The sequence below is a fragment of the Caretta caretta genome, chromosome 3 (assembly GCF_965140235.1).
Source record: "Caretta caretta isolate rCarCar2 chromosome 3, rCarCar1.hap1, whole genome shotgun sequence".
NCBI lineage: Eukaryota > Metazoa > Chordata > Testudines > Cheloniidae > Caretta > Caretta caretta.
Genome location: NC_134208.1, coordinates 57,032,723 through 57,050,430, shown reverse-complemented (window position 1 = coordinate 57,050,430; position 17,708 = coordinate 57,032,723). Strand labels below are relative to the sequence as shown.

Below are 17,708 nucleotides of genomic sequence, written 5' to 3'. Positions count from 1 at the left end.
CTTGAGAAACAAATATTTAGCTATAATTATTGGTACATTATATACAATTATTTACAAATCTTTTCATTTTTTAAAAATGTTCCTGTTCCCAGAAAACCCCTACTTGGAAAAATGCAAGCTGGTTTGGAACTTTTTTTTGAGACAAGTATTCTGAACTTATTTTTTAGAAAATGATACAATTGTAAGATTTGACTTATAAGCAAAAAATATTTTATACCCTAACAGGATGGATAAAAATAAATTATTTTAAAAATATGATTTTTTAAAAATATAAATTAAATACAAGGTTTTTTAATAAAAATATTTATCAGAATTTCAAATTTAATTTTAATGTATGTTGACGCCTACAATTAACATGATAGATTAAAATCATTTACATTAAATACAAAATGAATGATTATGCTGTACATGTTTAGCCCCTTAAACTTCCAACAAAAACAAAAATTCATTTAGATATAAAAATTAACATTTCTCTTGAAATATTTGCTTTTAGAATGTTACACTGAATTGCTTTAATCAGTAGTCCCCAAACTGTGGGGTACACCCTTCTTGGGGGGATAGAAGTACATTGGTGGGGGCACGTGGCAGGGCCTGGGCCAGCCCTCATGGGGCTTAGTGAGGGAGTACCACCAAGCCCTACTCTACTCCCAGCCCAGCCCTACCCTCATTCCCTCTCTACCCCCATCCTGTTCTGCCCCCAGCTTCGCTGTCAGCCCAAGCTCCTCTGCTGTGGAAGCTTTGGCTGTGCGATAATGGTGTGTGTGTGTGTGTGGGGACAGATTCCCTTACTGATAAGGGGGGGGCGGGACAGGAAAAGTTTGGCACCACTGGCAAAAACAGTAGTGAGCGCACACATCAATGCTCTTTATAATTGTTACTACAGTGGAACCTTTAAACGTGTTTAATCAAAATAAAAAAAAGTGTAAAGTATCTTCAGATTATATGGTTAGACTAACTATTATTCAACTACAGTACAGAGTCAGGGCACAAACACAAGCAGTAATGTGCATCCTCCACTAAAGCCTACTTTAAAGTATCTCATTTGAAGGTCCAGATGAATGGCAAATAGCCATTCTCATTGGGTATAAGTTCTGTGCTCACCTACATCTGTGCAATACCATTAAAATGAATGGAGTTGCACACATACAACTGATTGGAGAATCTGGCTCCATGAATTGGGCAACAGAGGTTAATACACAGTAACACAGAAATTGTGGTCATTTTAAAGTACATTGTTCAATTTGTTCTAGGAGCTGGTTAAACTGCACTCAAAATTAATGCTGGTTTCTTTACTCTTTAGAATCATAGAGTATCAGGGTTGGAAGGGACCTCAGGAGGTCATCTAGTCCAACTCCCTGCTCAAAGCAGGACCAATCCCCAACTAAATCATCCCAGCCAGGGCTTTGTCAAGCCTGACCTTGAAAACCTCTAAGGAAGGAGTTTCCACCACCTCCCTAGGTGACCCATTCCGGTGCTTCACCACGCTCCTAGTGAAATAGTTTTTCCTAACATCCAACCTAAACCTCCACCACTGCAACTTGAGACCATTACTCCTTGTTCTGTCATCTGGTATCACTGAGAAAAAGTGTAGATCCATCCACTTTGGAACCCCCCTTCAGGTAGTTGAAAGCAGCTATCAAATCCCCCCTCATTCTTCTCTTCCACAGACTAAACATTCCCAGTTCCCTCAGCCTCGCCTCATAAGTCATATTCCAGTCCCCTAATCATTTTTGTTGCCCTCCACTGGACTCTTTCCAATTTTTCCACATCCTTCTTGAAGTGTGGGGCCCAAAACTGGACACAGTACTCCAGATGAGGCCTCACTAATGTTGAATAGAGGGGAAAGATCATGTCCCTCGATCTGCTGGCAATGCCCCTAATTATACAGCCCAAAATGCCGTTAACCTTCTTGACAACAAGGGCACACTGTTGACTCATATCCAGCTTCTCATCCACTGTAACCCCTAGGTCCTTTTCTGCAGAACTGCTGCCTAGCCATTCGGTCCCTAGTCTATAGCAGTGCATGGGATTCCTCTGTCCTAAGTGAAGGACTCTGCACTTGTCCTTGAACCTCACCAGATTTCTTTAGGCCCAATCCTCTAATTTGTCTAGATCCTCTGTATCCTATCCCTACCCTCCAGCGTATCTACCACTCCCCCCAGTTTAGTGTCATCTGCAGACTTGCTGAGGGTGCAGTCCACGCCATCCTCCAGATCATTAATAAAGATATTGAACAAAACCAGCCCCAGGACCGACCTTTGGGGCACTCCGCTTGATACCGGCTGCCAACTAGACATGGAGCCATTGATCACTACCCCTTGAGCCCGATGATCTAGCTGGCTTTCTATCCTGATGATGATGATGATGATTTTGTATGTGATAGAATACATTTAGTTTAAATGTATCACATCTGTAATACTATGCTGCCGTCTCAGACATGGAAGAAACAGTTTCAAGTCACAGGGTCAACAGCAGAGCAGAGCTACATACAGCTTTCCCAGTATAGCTGAACTCCTAGTATGTGGAAAACAAATGATTTTATTCAAAAAACAGTAACTTTTATCCAATATAAGGGCAAAAAAATCCTCACCTGAGAGATGTTCCATTGAGCTTGTTGATTTTGTTGCATGCCATATTTATTTTGTGCAGTAACCATTTGTCCCACCATTCCTCCTTGGGGTCCAACGACATTTTGAGGAAGTCCCATCACACCAGTTTGTGTAGTGCCAGTGAAACCATTGGGCATTCCCATGCCCACCATCATACCTGTGTTCTGTCCTATGACAGGCACTGATTGTCCCATCATATTTCCCATCATTCCAGCAGCTGCAGGCACAGGTACTCCCATAGGTGGAAAACCTTGAAAATGAGTTGATGGTTGTGTGGTAAATGGCATGGAAGAAGATCCCATGAACATACCTGCATTTTGGAAGCGGGGGGGGGGGGTGGGGGGGGGAGAGAAGGAGGAACAGAAAGTAAGAAAAATAATTTTTACTGATTTTTTTCCCCTAATGTTTGAACCACTAAATGCCAGTTTTAGAAGATAATTTGTAGAGTTGATTCTGTCCACACTATGCTACACAAAATCAGTGTCTGGCAAAACTGAGAAAGTGATAAGAAAGAGTGGTGTAACAACAAAAAATGGCACAATAAGTAACAGTTTAACTGCCAAAGCTGAGTTCTGCAGCCTCAGAGCCAAATTTTTTTCTCATTTGCACCAGCACCTCTTATCTCAGTCACACTACTGAAAATTAGTGGATTCCCACCAGTTTACTGAGATCAAAACATGACTCTTTGTAATGATTTAGGCAGTCTGCTGTTCACATACTGAGGAATCTCATTGCATACCCAAGTAATGAATGATTGTACAACAAAAGTAGTATCAAATCATAAAAATTAGGATGATGATGATGATTTTGTATGTGATAGTTTATAATATGAGAACAGCTGTAACATCTAATAAAATAAAATCAGTCTGAATCCTGTACTACTTTTTCTTCTAGTCTTAATGCTTCATTCATTTTAACTTTTCAGCTGTGAAAATGGTAAGAACAAATAAATCCACTTGAATATACATAAGTAAGGACAAATGTGCTTAATTTTATGTTGACAGGAGATTATAACTACTATATATTCTAAACACCGATTAAAAACTGAATCACTCTGGAAACAGGTTTGAAAATTAATTACCTGGAGCATTTTGCTGCTGCATGGTCCCAGTGCCATACAGTGATAAGATGGAGTCTTTGGAGAGTTGTTTCTTTGCTGACTCTTCTGATTTTGTTGTTTGCTCAGTGAACAGATCAAGATCCCCAGATGCAGCAGATAAGGTGGCAGCTGTTGGTTTAGTGGAAGTGCTCTGGGAAATAAAGGTCAAAACAGACAGGCTTATTGAATGAAACTACCAGTGGAAATTATATCAGATTAAGAGCTATGCATTCTCATTCCTAAACTAAATTAAAAGCAATGTAGTTATTAAATTAGTTATACGTGAATCAGTATTTTAGAATGTGTAATATTACCACAAAGAAACCCAAATACTTGCCAATGTGTAGCATCTGCAAGGAGGACCAATTCAGGTTAACACAAGCAGCAAAAATGACCGTGAGTGAATTTGTGCTCATATACATTGGTTACACAACTCTTGCTTTTCCTAAATTTTCCATCTGTGGATAGCATACTTCATAAAATGAAATTAAATGATGAAAAATCATTAAGAAACTAAGAAGGACGTTACAATTTCACATTTTTCATTAATCCTCTTAGAGAGGAAATTAGATAGGAACTAAAACAAAAGCTTTTCACAGTGTTGGAAGACATTACCTTGTTTACAAATAGCTTCTTTACTCTAAGGCCTGGTCTACACCGGGTGGGGGGGGGGGGCATTGATCTAAGATACGCAACTTCAGCTACGAGAATAGCATAGCTGAAGTCAACTTATCTTAGATCGACTTAGAATCACTTACTTTGCGTCCTCGCGGCGCGGGATCGACAGCGGCCGCTCCCCCATCGACTCCGCTTCCGCCTCTCACCGTGGAGGAGTTCTGGAGTCGACGGCAGAGCGATCGGGGATTGATTTATTGTGTCTACACTAGACGCAATAAATTGATCCCTGATAGATCGATCACTACCCGCCAATGCGACGGGAAGCGTAGACATGGCCTAAGAATATTGGGCAATAGAATTTTACGCTAAATTATAAGTAACATATCTTCTCTGAAATATGTTGCCTGTGAATTGTTGCTTGATATTTTCACATCTGGAAAACTGACTTTTGGACAGTTAAGATGCCATCACTAAGCAAATAAACACTATCTCGAGTTTCATAAACCTCTAGTCTACCTTCAATCTTTCTCAGCCTTATTACTTTTTAATTAATGCTTTATAAACAAATTACATGAAGATGGCTTCCAGGTTCTACTATTCTGTTACTGATACACAAATAATATGGTTCCTTGCCTCTGGTATCTGAATAGACAACATATTGTCTTTATACAACATAATCCTCTACCAGAATGATACTCTAAGTATCACAGCTAAATGCAAGGTGGAACAGACTGTTTAGCATAAGTAGTTAGAACATATTTTAAAGAGCCATTCAACACCGTAAACACCCCTGCACATATAGGGCAAAAACCGGGATGTATGGCTTATTACAACAATCTGTAACCCACTAACTGCATTTTTTTGTCCTATGATAGCGGAGATCTTAACAGCCCACTCTGCCTTGAATGGTCCCTTACAATATGTGCTAACTACTTATGCTAAACAACCTGTTCCACCTTGCATTTAGCTGTGACGCTTTGAGTACCTTTTCCAAACCTGAAGAAGCACTCTGTGTGGCTTGAAAGTTTGTCTTTCTAACCAGCAGAAGCTGGTCCAATAAAAGATATTACCTCACCCACCTTATATCTTGGGATCGACACAGCTACAACTATGTGACATACATGTTACGTGTAAGGAGTCCAATAACATGGGTTGCTATAGAGGCATTTGCAGTTCCTTTCCAGATTTAATGTGAAGTACCTATTTCTCTAATTATTGTTATTACTACCTCTTGATCTCCCACTACAGCTTGTTGTATACCCACAGATGATGTGACTTTTTTGACATTCTTTTAAATAAACGAGCAATAATAGTCTGTCATGAGTTGCTGTCTCCTCTCATCACTGTATTGGGAAAATTCCCCTTCTTCTGATAATAAAGAATTGAGGGAGAGAAATGCTACAAAGAGCCTATCTTCTTGCCTTTGGATTTCTCTGGCTTGCACTTTTTTGGGTGTCTGTCTCTGTTAAATTTGAAGATAATGATAATGTGCTAAATCATTTACTTGAACTAAATCACTTACTCCCAGAAAATCCAATCTCTCCTTACTGAAAGTTAAGTTGAAATAATTGTTTGAATCAGACTTTGGAATTTGTCACATTTATAAGACCCGTTAGCGTCGCTATGCTCAGAAAGGTTAAAATTCAGGAAATCGGTTAAATTTGGCTTAAATGCTTCTCCTTATGTAGTTTTTAATCATCAAATAGCAATCTCTTCTGTAATGATTTGGAGAAATAGGACATAGCACATTTAAGAGGATGTCTCCCTTTCTTGAATGCTGGGAGGCTGTAAGGAGATCTGTTGGATGCTGAGGAAATAAAAGGAGCTCTAGGAATCTCTACAGGGCCACTGCTAGCAGTAAGCACAAGCAGACAGAATTCTTGACAGAACCCTAATCATCTCTGTGACCACCCATACTGGCTAGATCCCTGTAGGAGAACATACGTCCAGTGTTCCCATGGCAAAATAGCTTACCCCAAACTGGGAAGGTAAAGTCTGCGTCAGCAGTGTTTAAGGAGCCGCTGGTGGTAGATGCTGGAGCCACTCCACTGTGAAGTGCTGCAGGAGAAAGTAGTGCTAATGCTACTTTTCCCCTGTTCCGTGGTACTGTCTGCAGCCTCTTCCTTCAGAAACAGGACTTGCTAGGTATGGAACCAAGGGTCTCCTGTTGCCTGCTCCACCAACTTGGCACAGCCTGTGCCAGGCACGAACTATGGGATCAATTTACCTAGGATGATTGGAGAGGGACCTGGCCCATCCTCAGTTGTCTGGGCTCTGCTCCTTCTGCCAGGGACCCAGCAAAGCAGGCAGATTGTCCCTTCAAGGAGGGCTCTACATGCAGAGCACTTTCTGGTTTTCTTCTCGTATCACCTCTCCCGCCTTACATCTTACAGCATCATGGATTGTGAGGACAGGGATTACCTTGGATGATCAAGTCCCTCACTGAGTGTGACATGCTAAAAATCACCATTTCCCTTCTCTCACTTGTTTTCCTCAGGAAAATTTTTGCTACATGTCAAAATTACTGAACATTTTAAAGAGCCGAGCCCATGCTACTGTCAGAGTAGCAGCAGACACATACCCCAGCATCCCATTCTCTGAAGGGCACCACGTGGGGCAGAAGCTCACTCATCTCCCAGGGGGGCGAAATTGAGTCAGGCTCTCTCCATAACTGCTACCCTACTCCCCACCCAAACTCAGCATATGGCCTTGTTATCCCATTGCCTTCACACAACCTGGGATTCCCACATGGGACCCCTCCTTATTTTGGGGCAGGAGAGGGATGCAGTCGAGCGTCGGGCCAGGCTTGGTTCCCTCCCAGATCCAGCAGTTCATCCCCACTCTGTGATAACAGCCTTCTCCTGCTGCCAGCTAATGTAATTAGCCCCCAAAGTCAAAGATCCATCCATTTAAAGAAGTATTTTACTGAAAATTGTGCATTTATAAAAAAGAAATTCATTAAAAGTATGTTTCAAATGAATCTATAAAGCCATATTAAAAAACAAAACATCCTCAACCAGTAACAACAACAGACTACAGAAAATAGTAAGAAAAAAACTCATTAGAGTCATGTCCATTCTTTCCCTTCCAAAATTAGGTAAATAGTCAGCAGATGGTGAATGATACTGCTTTTCACATCTAGCTCACCAGATAAAATGCATGACTGCTCTGTGATCACAAGTTGTTGACATCTGGTGACAGCTTAGTTGTCTACATATCATCAGATGGCGTTCTTTGTCTAGTTCTTAGTGCAAGAAATCCACATGACAAGAACTGGGACAACCCACACCCTCGTTGGCAATCTCAGAAGGGCCGAAGACTGAATGGGCATAGAGAAAAACTAATCTCTCTTACTGTGTATCGTTGATCTCTCCAGTTCTGGTTAAGATGTTAGTAAGACAGTGTGGAAAAGCTTGTCCTAATGCTATATCTGTACTTAATAAAAGACAGATGATTTCAGTCTAAAATTTGGTCTGGCATTTTTCACAAACGAAATTCAATAAGGAGGAAAACAACATGCAATTACACCTTTCTAAAGTTTACCTGAGCAGGAGATACAGAAGCTGCTGGCAAAGGATTAGAGATCATTGGGCCAAAGATATCCAAGTCATCGTTCAGTGTTGTTACAGTCGTGGTGCTTCCATTTGTAACAGGTGCTTCAGGAGGACCATCTTAAAAAGACAATGGATTCAAGTTTTTAAGTGGAAACCTCTATTAAAACAAGAATTTAATAATTGTAAAATATGAATATATAAATCAAATCACTTAAATTGTCATTGCTTAAAAAAATACTCAGTGTTGGAAGCAAATCTCTGAAATACAATATCTCAGATCCACAAAATTCCAAAAGGACTTTTCTAATTTGAAAAGTACATTATATCAATATAATTAAGAACTGAACATTTTAAATACAGTTTTAAGAGTTCCATAATGGCATCTGAGCCCTGGTCTACACCTTGGGCTGGGGGGTGGAGGGGGTAGGAGATTGATCGAAGTTACGCAACTTCAGCTACGTGAATAATGTAGCTGAAGTCGATGTTCTTAGATCGACTTACCGTGGTGTCTTCACCGCGGTGAGTAGACTGCTGCCGTTCCCCCCTTGACTCCACCTGCACCTCTCGTGGAGATGGAATACAGGAGTCGACGGGAGAGCGCTTGGGGGTAGATTTACCACGTCTAGGCTAGACGTGATAAATCGATCCCCGCTGGATCGATCGCTGCCCGCCGATCAAGTGGGTAGTGTAGACATACCCTTAATCAGTTTAATGGAATAGTTTTGCAAGCATTTTCACAATTTTAGTCCAACACTCACTAGCACTATAGTATTATGAATGGGAATTTAATAGTTATCCCATCTAGCTACCAAAGTTTTGGGCTACTCAACATGAGAGCTATCAAATACATTAATTTGAACTACTCGGGGTAATTAAATATTTGACAATGCTTGAAGTTACTTCCTACAACTGGTTTCTGAGAAGGAACACAAAACCAGCCTGGGACTCCTAGAGAAGAAGAAACATACTGTATAGGTCATTGGACAAGCAAAGGTTAAAGAAAGAAATATTTCGAAAGGACTTTTCTAATTTACAGTGCCATATTTATTCAAAATATCGACTACATTCTTCACATGAAGAAAGAAGATTTTTTTTTTTTTTTTTTTTAGAATGAGCGATATTTATTTCTATAGAAGTAGATGTGTACATTGTGCCTGACAGCCACAAAATAACATGGTCACTGACCTGTCCAGAGCTTACAATCTATGGCCCTGGAACTTATCAATACTTATATACATGTGTGAATTTACTCATCTGAGTAAAGCTGTGCATACACGAATGTGTTTCGAGGATTAAGGTCCAAATTAGATAATCCTGGAAGATGATGGAAGTTGGAAGAAAGTGTAACAAAATCATGCTGTATAAACATTTTAATTTTTTCCCCACATTTAATAACTGATTTTCTAGTAACTGCTATATGTGTAGACATGTGAGTGTGTAGGCTACATCTTACAGAAAATATGGCCATAAATCAATTGTTATTTTTACTCCTAGCAGAGTTCAGGATTATGACATTGATGAGACTATACCAAATTAAAACACAGACATTACTGTTAATATAAACAGTGACTGTGGAGAAAGGTATGTTCCCAAAAGTAGACAATTATGCAAAAATATGGTTGACATTTTTGGACCACCTACAGATTGTTTTGCATCAAATTTTACATCATTATTTAGAAAAAATGGAAAGAATATGTGACAGCAGAATACACATTACACCATATAATAAGAAAGTATTAACTTTCTTACACTGAACTTGGTAGGAAAATAATATGAAGTTGAATGGATGGGTTTCATGGAACTTTATGCTGGCTACACTTTATACAAAAAACTTAAGAGGCAGATCTATAAAGTATTTTGTGTAGAATAAGAAAGGAATCAGTCTGGGAGTATCCCTCACTGAGGGCAGAAGCAAAGACTCCTCTGGTTAGGGCACTGAAGGGCTATACACCTAATCAAAATGGCCAAAAGACTACAGCATTATCGAACTGCAGATGTGGCTGTACAGATTAAAACCATTAGACTAAAATAATAAATTACAAGGACAATAAATAGGGCCCTACCAATTTAACGGCCATGAAAAACGTGTCCCGGACCATGAAATAAGCCCTGTAAAATCCAATCTCCCTGTGCTGCTGGGAGTGTCTCAGCCTGGAGCTCCTGGCTCCAAGTCCCAGCTGGGCTTGGGAGGGACAGGACTTGTCCTTTTGCTCCACAGCTGCTCTCAGGGGGAGATCAGACCCACCTCTGGGTACCTCCCCCTGCTGCAGAAAGCTCCAGGGCTGGGCAGCAGTCCCGGAGGCTCCTGTAACCCGAGGAGGCTTCTGGAGATGGAGGTGGGTTCAATCTCCCCCATGTTGCTGGGAGCGCACTTCCTCTTTCCCTGCACAGCTGCTCTTGGATACCTCTCCTGGCTACAGATAGCTCCACACCCCCTCCTCGCCACTCACTTCTTGTCCCCATTGCTTCAAAGCCGGGCGCATTGGGCGGTGGGGGGGAGGAGGGATCATTGTACAGGGAACTGCCCCCCTTCCAGATGCAATTATTAGCTTGTTTCAATAAAAATAAAAAGAAGGTCAAGAACTTAACAGAATTTTTTGATTGACACTTTACAGCAGCAAATCAGTCACTCACTGATTGGTAGATATGACCATCTGAGGCAGTTTTCTAAGACAGTGATCTCAATTGGTAGCCTCAAACTTGAGAACCACTGCTTTAAGTTAACAAAAGCAAGTGGGGGGGGGGGGGAGAAGGAAATAAAAGGTCAAATGGTTTCAAATGTCATTAATTGAATGTCAGCATGGAGCATCTAGGTGGGGCGCTCCCAGCAGCATGGGGGTGATGAGATCCACCTCCACCTCCCAGATCCTCCTGCAACTCTGTGGCTGCTGCATTCAGAGCCTAGCTCTGAAGACAGCACAGACGTGAGGGTGGCAATCCCGCAACCCCCCTGCAACAGGTTTGCGACACACACCCCGCAACTCCTTTTTGGGTCAAGACCTCCACGATTACAACCCGAGAAATTTCAAATGTATACAGCTGAAAACATGAAATTGACCAATTTTCAAATCTTTTGGCTGTGAAATTGACCAGAATGGACCATGAATTTGGTATGGCCCTAATGATAAATAAGATTAACACTGTTCTAGCTCAATTAAGTTTATTTGATTCCTTTATTTTATTTCAATATTGGCTCTGAATATATTTTTCCCTTAACCTGTTTCAGTTGCTGTGTCTATTGTACCCCTGTAAATTAGCCCAGTAATAGTGTTGTTTTCTCTGAGTAACTGAACTTTTTATCTACATTTTCCCACTGCCCTGTGAAGACTATTTTAAAAGGGAAATATCAAATTATTAGTTATATGTTCTGTGGCAATGCCCAAAGATCCTGTTAGGACTATTGTAAGGGGCCTTGTACAAACATGCAAGGTGATACATTCCTTGACTTTTAGAATTTACAATCTAGTTTAAGAGAAGATGCAACAAACAATAAGATGGAGGGTGAAAGAGTAATGATATTAGATAGTCAAAAATGTTCACAAGTTCTTGATTTTAAACATTTACTTTAAAAATGGTAAACAAAGCCCAATATTAAGTCATACGTAAAATTTATTTGCCTATTTTACCATTAACACCTCTGAGTTTTAATACGGCAATTTTAGCAATCTTATATTCTTTTCACTGTTTACATTATGTATTTTTCTCTCAGCTTGGACTATAAAAATCATGCAAGTCAGTTTTCAGATTCTCAATGCGCCAACATATGCGTTGCAAACAATGCAGTTTATTTCATAATACTATCCTCAGCAATGTTTAAAAACAGGGAATGTCCCTTTAAATAACTACAGTTACATAACAGGAAGAGATATGGCATGGCCACTTTTGAAGGACACTATTCAAAGAACATTCAAGAGATGTGACTATTGCCCTGGAAAGTTTAAAACAAATATTATAATGTAGACTAGGCCCCAAATACTACTGCAATACAAACATAATAATAATACCTATCAATCAGCAGAAAATGCTTATTATAATAAGCATATGAAGTTTAACTTCCCCTGGAGTTGAGAAGGGGGGAAGAAAACTGGGAGTAGAATAAATTGGTTCACGTGGAACGCAAACAACTGTGGGCAGAAACTTGAAAAAAGGCCTGAGAGTAACCCAAGGCTTTATGAAACAATGTATAAGGAACTGCTATGAAGGTTTGAATCTCTTGTACCCTTTGAGCTGACATAGTGGCTACTAAAAAAGCAGTCTTCATTGACAAGTAGTTTAAACAACAAGTGGCAAAGGGCTCAGAAAGGAGGGACCCATAAACCCTGTTAATACTATATAGAGGTCTCAAGAGAAGCAAAACATGAATAAGGACCTTAAGGATTCTAGCCACTTTAAGGTGAGAAAATAAAGTGTAGCCCTGGATAGAAGGGTGATGTGAAGATATCGCTGCTAATTGGACCCTTATGGAACTAACAGAATGTCCAGATGGTTTCAGGGCTAGTAAACAGCTCAATATTGCTGAAAATCCATGTGGCCAAGGGAGACAGCTTGTGCTGGAATGCCCAAATAGAAAACCTCTTTCACTTAGCTTTATAAGCAAATTTAGTCAAGACTTTCCATTTTTTTGAGCAGACTGTTCTGAACTTCAGCTGAACAGCTTCTTCCACTGGATGTCAGCCAGCCACCATCCAGGCTGTCAGCTGTAACAACGCTGAGTCCTGGTTTCCTGAAAGTAAAAGAGTAGATGCCAAAGGTGATGTTCGTGGGGTGGAAGGGAAGGGATCCTCGAACATTTCTGTCAGGCTCTTCATCTTCCATCAGACAGCAGTTTTGGTACCAGTGTGAAGACTGTGCAGCAATGGAGGAAGAGGTGGAAGGTCACTGTCGATGGAACCTGGATGGCTCCAAGGTCCTCTGAGGCTGATAATAGTACTGGGAAGAGGGATGCTGCTTTAAGGAAGCACATGGTCTCACTTGTTTCCTTCTTGGGGCTGGAATGTACAGGCCCAAAGAATACAGAGTTGCCCAGAAGACCTCAACAAATTGACAGTCTGTTTTAGAATTAAAAAGTTAATTACCTTCAAAGGGAAGGTTCTCTGTTGTAGTTTGGACCTCCCTGAGAATCTCTAAGGACTGAAGCTAGGAAGATTTTCTCATCACTACAGATGTGGCTACAGTACAAACCTCTGTATTGGACCTGTCCAGCACAGTCTGAAGGGAAGTATGAAGTATCAGTTATCCCTCAGTCATGATGACTTTTAGTTCCTATCAATGTTCCTGTGGTAGCTAGTTCACAAACTAAGACAGTTTGTCCTAATTCAGACTGTCATAGTTAGAGAGAAAGGCTTGGTAGTCAGCCACATATCTGGAGGCTGGCAGAAGAGTAGACTTTGTATCCAAATAGGTAGAGATTCTTTGGGTCTTTCTCCTTAGGTGTATATTTGGCAGGTCCCTGCTGCTTTGAACTATCAGTCAGCAGCTACTACAAGAGCTTCTGCTACTGGGCTGGAATAGAAAGCATCCAAATCCCATGGAAGAGACTTGGTACCTCCTATCAGCTTGCTTAGATGTGGTTGATATCAATGCTGGCATGTACCACAAGTCTTTTACAAGCTCTAACAACCCCTCATTTATTGGCACGGTAAGCCTTCTGGGAAGGAAGGGTGCAAGATATCCAGGGCTGTGTAAAATTTCTCTCACACAACTTCTACAAGTATATCCAAAGTCTCTTAATAAGACCCTGGAAAAACTTGAAGTTGTCAACTGTGGAAGACATTTGGGGGATTTACTGCCTCACTGGGGGAGAATGAAGAATTAAAATGGAGACAAGTAATTCTTCTCCTAGCAGATGTTGCTCCTCCTCACTTTCCTCCATCTTCCCTTCTAAAATCATAGGCTGCACTGGCTGACCTGGCTGGGTTGGTCTGTACTGCCCTCTCTTGAAAGGAGGCTGTAGTCCTTGAAAATGGGGAGAAAATGCAGGCTTGCATGACTATGGCTGCATATCTCAGGTTGTCCAGTAGAGCTAAGACTCATGAGTAGATGGTACCAGGATGGGGGACACAAAGGAGGATACTAGGAGGGATGCCCCTATCAGCCCCATGTTGTTTTCTGAAAATGGAGTCCTCTCTAGAATCCCTACCTGTGTGTGCCTTGATGAGAATGAGGAAAAAGGAGTACACACTCCTCCAAAGATGGGACTATCTTATCAAACCCTCCTGGGGAGAGGATGAGAGAACAAATACATGACAGATGTTAGTCATGTTGCTTAAGGTACAACCGGAAGGCTCTCAGATACTATTGTGATGGGTGAAGTATAAGAATATATATAAACTAGAATAGAGTGCCTGGATCTGTTGTATCCTACGTAATTGGCGGTGGGGATGACGGCAGTACCGGACATATCTTCTTTGTTTGCTGTACTGATGAGCCTAACTCATTCATTAGCTATCACCATCTTCAGCCTTTTGAGGAGAGTACCAGTTCCAGTTAAATAACTCTGTACTGTATTTGCCCTGTGTATTACAACACTAGGTTCAGAAGCTTTGGGTACCAAGGAACACATTTCCAAGGTGACTGATACCAAAGTGCCAAGTACTGAGAAGGCTGGTTTAAGAGAAACATAGTGCAGAGATTTGGTGGGTACTGTCGGTGCTCTCTTTAATGGTTGGTACTACTGTGCCAGAGTGATCTTTGTCAGCCCGAACCCTCAGAATCTTGCTTTTGACATATGGCTAGAGCTCCTGTATGGGGGGAAAGGGTGGTCAAGTTAACCCTCCCCAGCTCTCTTAAAATATCCAACTAAAATGGATGCAACTAGCCAGAAGAGTGGAATCCATGTGGATGATCACTTAAAGAACAATAGATTGTGTGTCAAATTTAGTTATGCCATAAGACTAACATATACTTTAGATAATAAAAATCCAAGCATTTTACTTACTGTATAAGTGAAAAATGTACAGTATAGGTTACTGAGAAGCAGATACAAAAGCAACTTTAACTTAAAATATATCTATTACTTGAAGGCCCAGTGGACATTAACAGTCTAACATTGTAATACTTTCATCAAACTTAAATTGTGGAACATGTTAAATAATAAATAGTCTAAACAAAAGCATAAAGGACATCCACAGCAAATCCATAAAGAATATGACTATTACTTCCTCTTTTGCCATGCCATAAAAATTATTTTCCAGTGCTCTAGCACTGTAACAATGATTTGCCTGAAGGAAAAAAATCATTCTGAAGGCCAGTATTATCAAAGCATCAGCATTAAAGATTCAATGATAACATAAGAAATGTGTGGCTTATTGCAACAGAGAAATGCGAGAGATGGAAGAAGGCAGAAATGAGATTTCCACATACTGTACTTCCCTATCTATTTTATTGCTGGATCATTTTCTAAGACTGTGTTCATGCTAGAAAAGTGCATCAGTGAGATACTTCTTTCAATCAGAATTTCATTCATATAAAACTTCTCCATTACTTACACGCAGCACAACTATAATTTCAGCTCTCTGACTGAAATATTCCCTGGCATTCCTTTTCCCACTGCTAAAAAGAAACAATTGACTAATGAAGGATAGAATTTTTATTTATCTGAGAAAAGAAAGAATTCCAGTAGAACAAACCAAACGAACAGTTTACTGTATGCTGTAAAACGCTTTCCCCACCCCCAAACTATTGTTCACATAAAAACAAAATAACTGGCATGCTTCAGCTATCTGCCAGTTTGCCTACAAGACAACAGGGAGGACAGGAAAAGACATTACAGTCCTTCACTGTTCTCTTCTGCCCTCACAATCTGCAGCATATGGGCTCCTTGCAGTTCAACCTGGGAGCTGGAGACTAAGGCTATGTCTACACTAATACTCGTCAGTAAAACTTTTGTCGGTCAGGAGTGTGAAAGAAACACCCCCGACTGACGTAAGTTTCATTGACAAAAGCACAGATGTGAACAGCGCTATGTCAGCAGGAAAGGCTCTCCTGCAGACATAACTAACACTGCTCATTGGGGATGGTTTAATTATCCTGGCAGGAGAACTCTCTCCTGCCAGCAAAGAACGGCTAAATGGGAGACCTTACAGCGGCACAGCTGTAGTGGTACACCTGTGCCACTGAAAGATCCATAGTGTAGACATGGCCTATGTTTCCTAGTAGTGCAGACTGAAGACAAAATGCAACAAAAATAAGGGAGAAAAGGTGAACCGAGTAAAAATAGGAGTCCTCACTGAAGTAACCCAATTTCAAGAACATTTTGTTAAGGAAAAAGACAGTAATCTGACAAAATAGGAGTCCTCTGGCTGCCCTGTGTTGCTATTTGGAGGCAGAACATCCTGGAATAGAATCAGTGGGAAGGTCTAGCCACATAAGGAGCCCTTGAAGTTTAAGGGCTGGTCTACACTAACTTAGGTCGACTTTCAGTGGTGTCTACACTGCACTATGTCGACGGGAGATGCTCTCCCATCAACAGCTTCCACCTCTCAGGGAGGTAGAGTACTGACATTGTCAGAAGAGCACTCTCCAGTAGACTTAGTGTGTCTTCACCAGACAGGATAAATCAATACTGCTGCATCAATTGCAGCGATGGTGATTTAGCCAATAGTGTAGACATGGCCTAGACTGTCTTCAGACCCTTGTGGAAAGTGACCCAACCCAGGCTGCATTGCATGAAAACATGCTCTTGAAGGAGAAAGAGCATGCTATTGCTATGTTATATTTGAAACTAAAACAACAGAAGACAGGCAACTGAAAATTATAGTATACACAGCAGCTGAGCCTCTTCACCCCCCCCAAGCATAACTGAATTTTGCATTACTGTAGAGGGGATTAACCTTTATGCCTTAATATGTATATGAAATCTGCACAGTTACAGTTGCTATGGGAACGACAACTTTGAATTGCCTGATTTTAGTATGTGTAAAATCTCCAATATAATGTTGTTTGGTTTTTTTTTTTACATTTACTTCACCTTTTTGTGAAAAAGAGGAGTTAATACAATCAGAAAAAAAAATACTCCAAAGGAAAACTAAAGGTGCTGATGTGCAACCATGTGATTATTTGAAGGTTTTTAAAAATATTTTATTAATATACAAAATGTACCTTATAATGATTTCATTCTATAAATATAAAAATGTTCATAATTAGGTGAATCAAATAATTATAGAGAATCATAATTATAAGCATATACACAAGCCCAACATGGCATCCGTATGTGTCTTCTATGCTTTTAGATGACCACCAAGTTATAATACGTTGCAATTTGCTCTCTCAATTTATTTCAAATAGCACTGCAGAGTTCAAGACTGCCCTATGCACAGAAGTAGTGACATGAGGGCTCAGTAAGAACCCATATCAGTGCCTAATGGATTCCCTAAAAATGGGCTTCTGAAAGGTAGTGGGGGGGAAGGATGTGATGATTCAGTAGTATTTACAGGGGAGGATAACTTGACAATGTTCCACAGTGCCAAGAACTGCCCAAGGTTTGAGTGGCTATCTACTTATATACATGCTTAGAAACCTGGCCTCTGGGGCTAATCTTGCCCTTTCTTCTGCAGTCACAATGGGTCCTCAGGCAGCGGAAACAGTGTGGCTCCACTACACAAGCTGCAGGGAGGCTTTACAGTGGATGCACACACTTCATGGGGTGCAGAGACCTGCTGTGTGGAAGCTTCCATAACGGCAATGCAAGGAGCAGAGTATAGTGAGCCAGCAAATTGGTGCAGTGAGGCCAGAGGACCTACCACAATGCAGATTCTCTGGTCCTTCCCCCACAGTGATCCATATGCAAGGGGCTGTGGAAACTACTCTAGCCGCATGGCTGGCACAGCA

At 40.8% G+C, this 17,708-nt stretch overlaps 1 protein-coding gene across 2 annotated transcripts in view; it reads right to left on the bottom strand.

Moving 5' to 3' along the window:
• SMAP1 (small ArfGAP 1) overlaps positions 1-17,708 on the bottom strand; it is a 227,291-nt gene that overhangs the window by 3,931 nt on the left and 205,652 nt on the right. For both annotated transcript variants that reach the window (XM_048845987.2, XM_048845988.2), the window contains 3 exons: positions 7,870-7,997; positions 3,691-3,859; positions 2,591-2,919 (listed from right to left, as the gene is read on the bottom strand). In XM_048845987.2, coding sequence (XP_048701944.1) covers positions 2,591-2,919; positions 3,691-3,859; positions 7,870-7,997 — 626 coding nt within the window. The remainder of the gene's footprint in view (positions 1-2,590; positions 2,920-3,690; positions 3,860-7,869; positions 7,998-17,708) is intronic.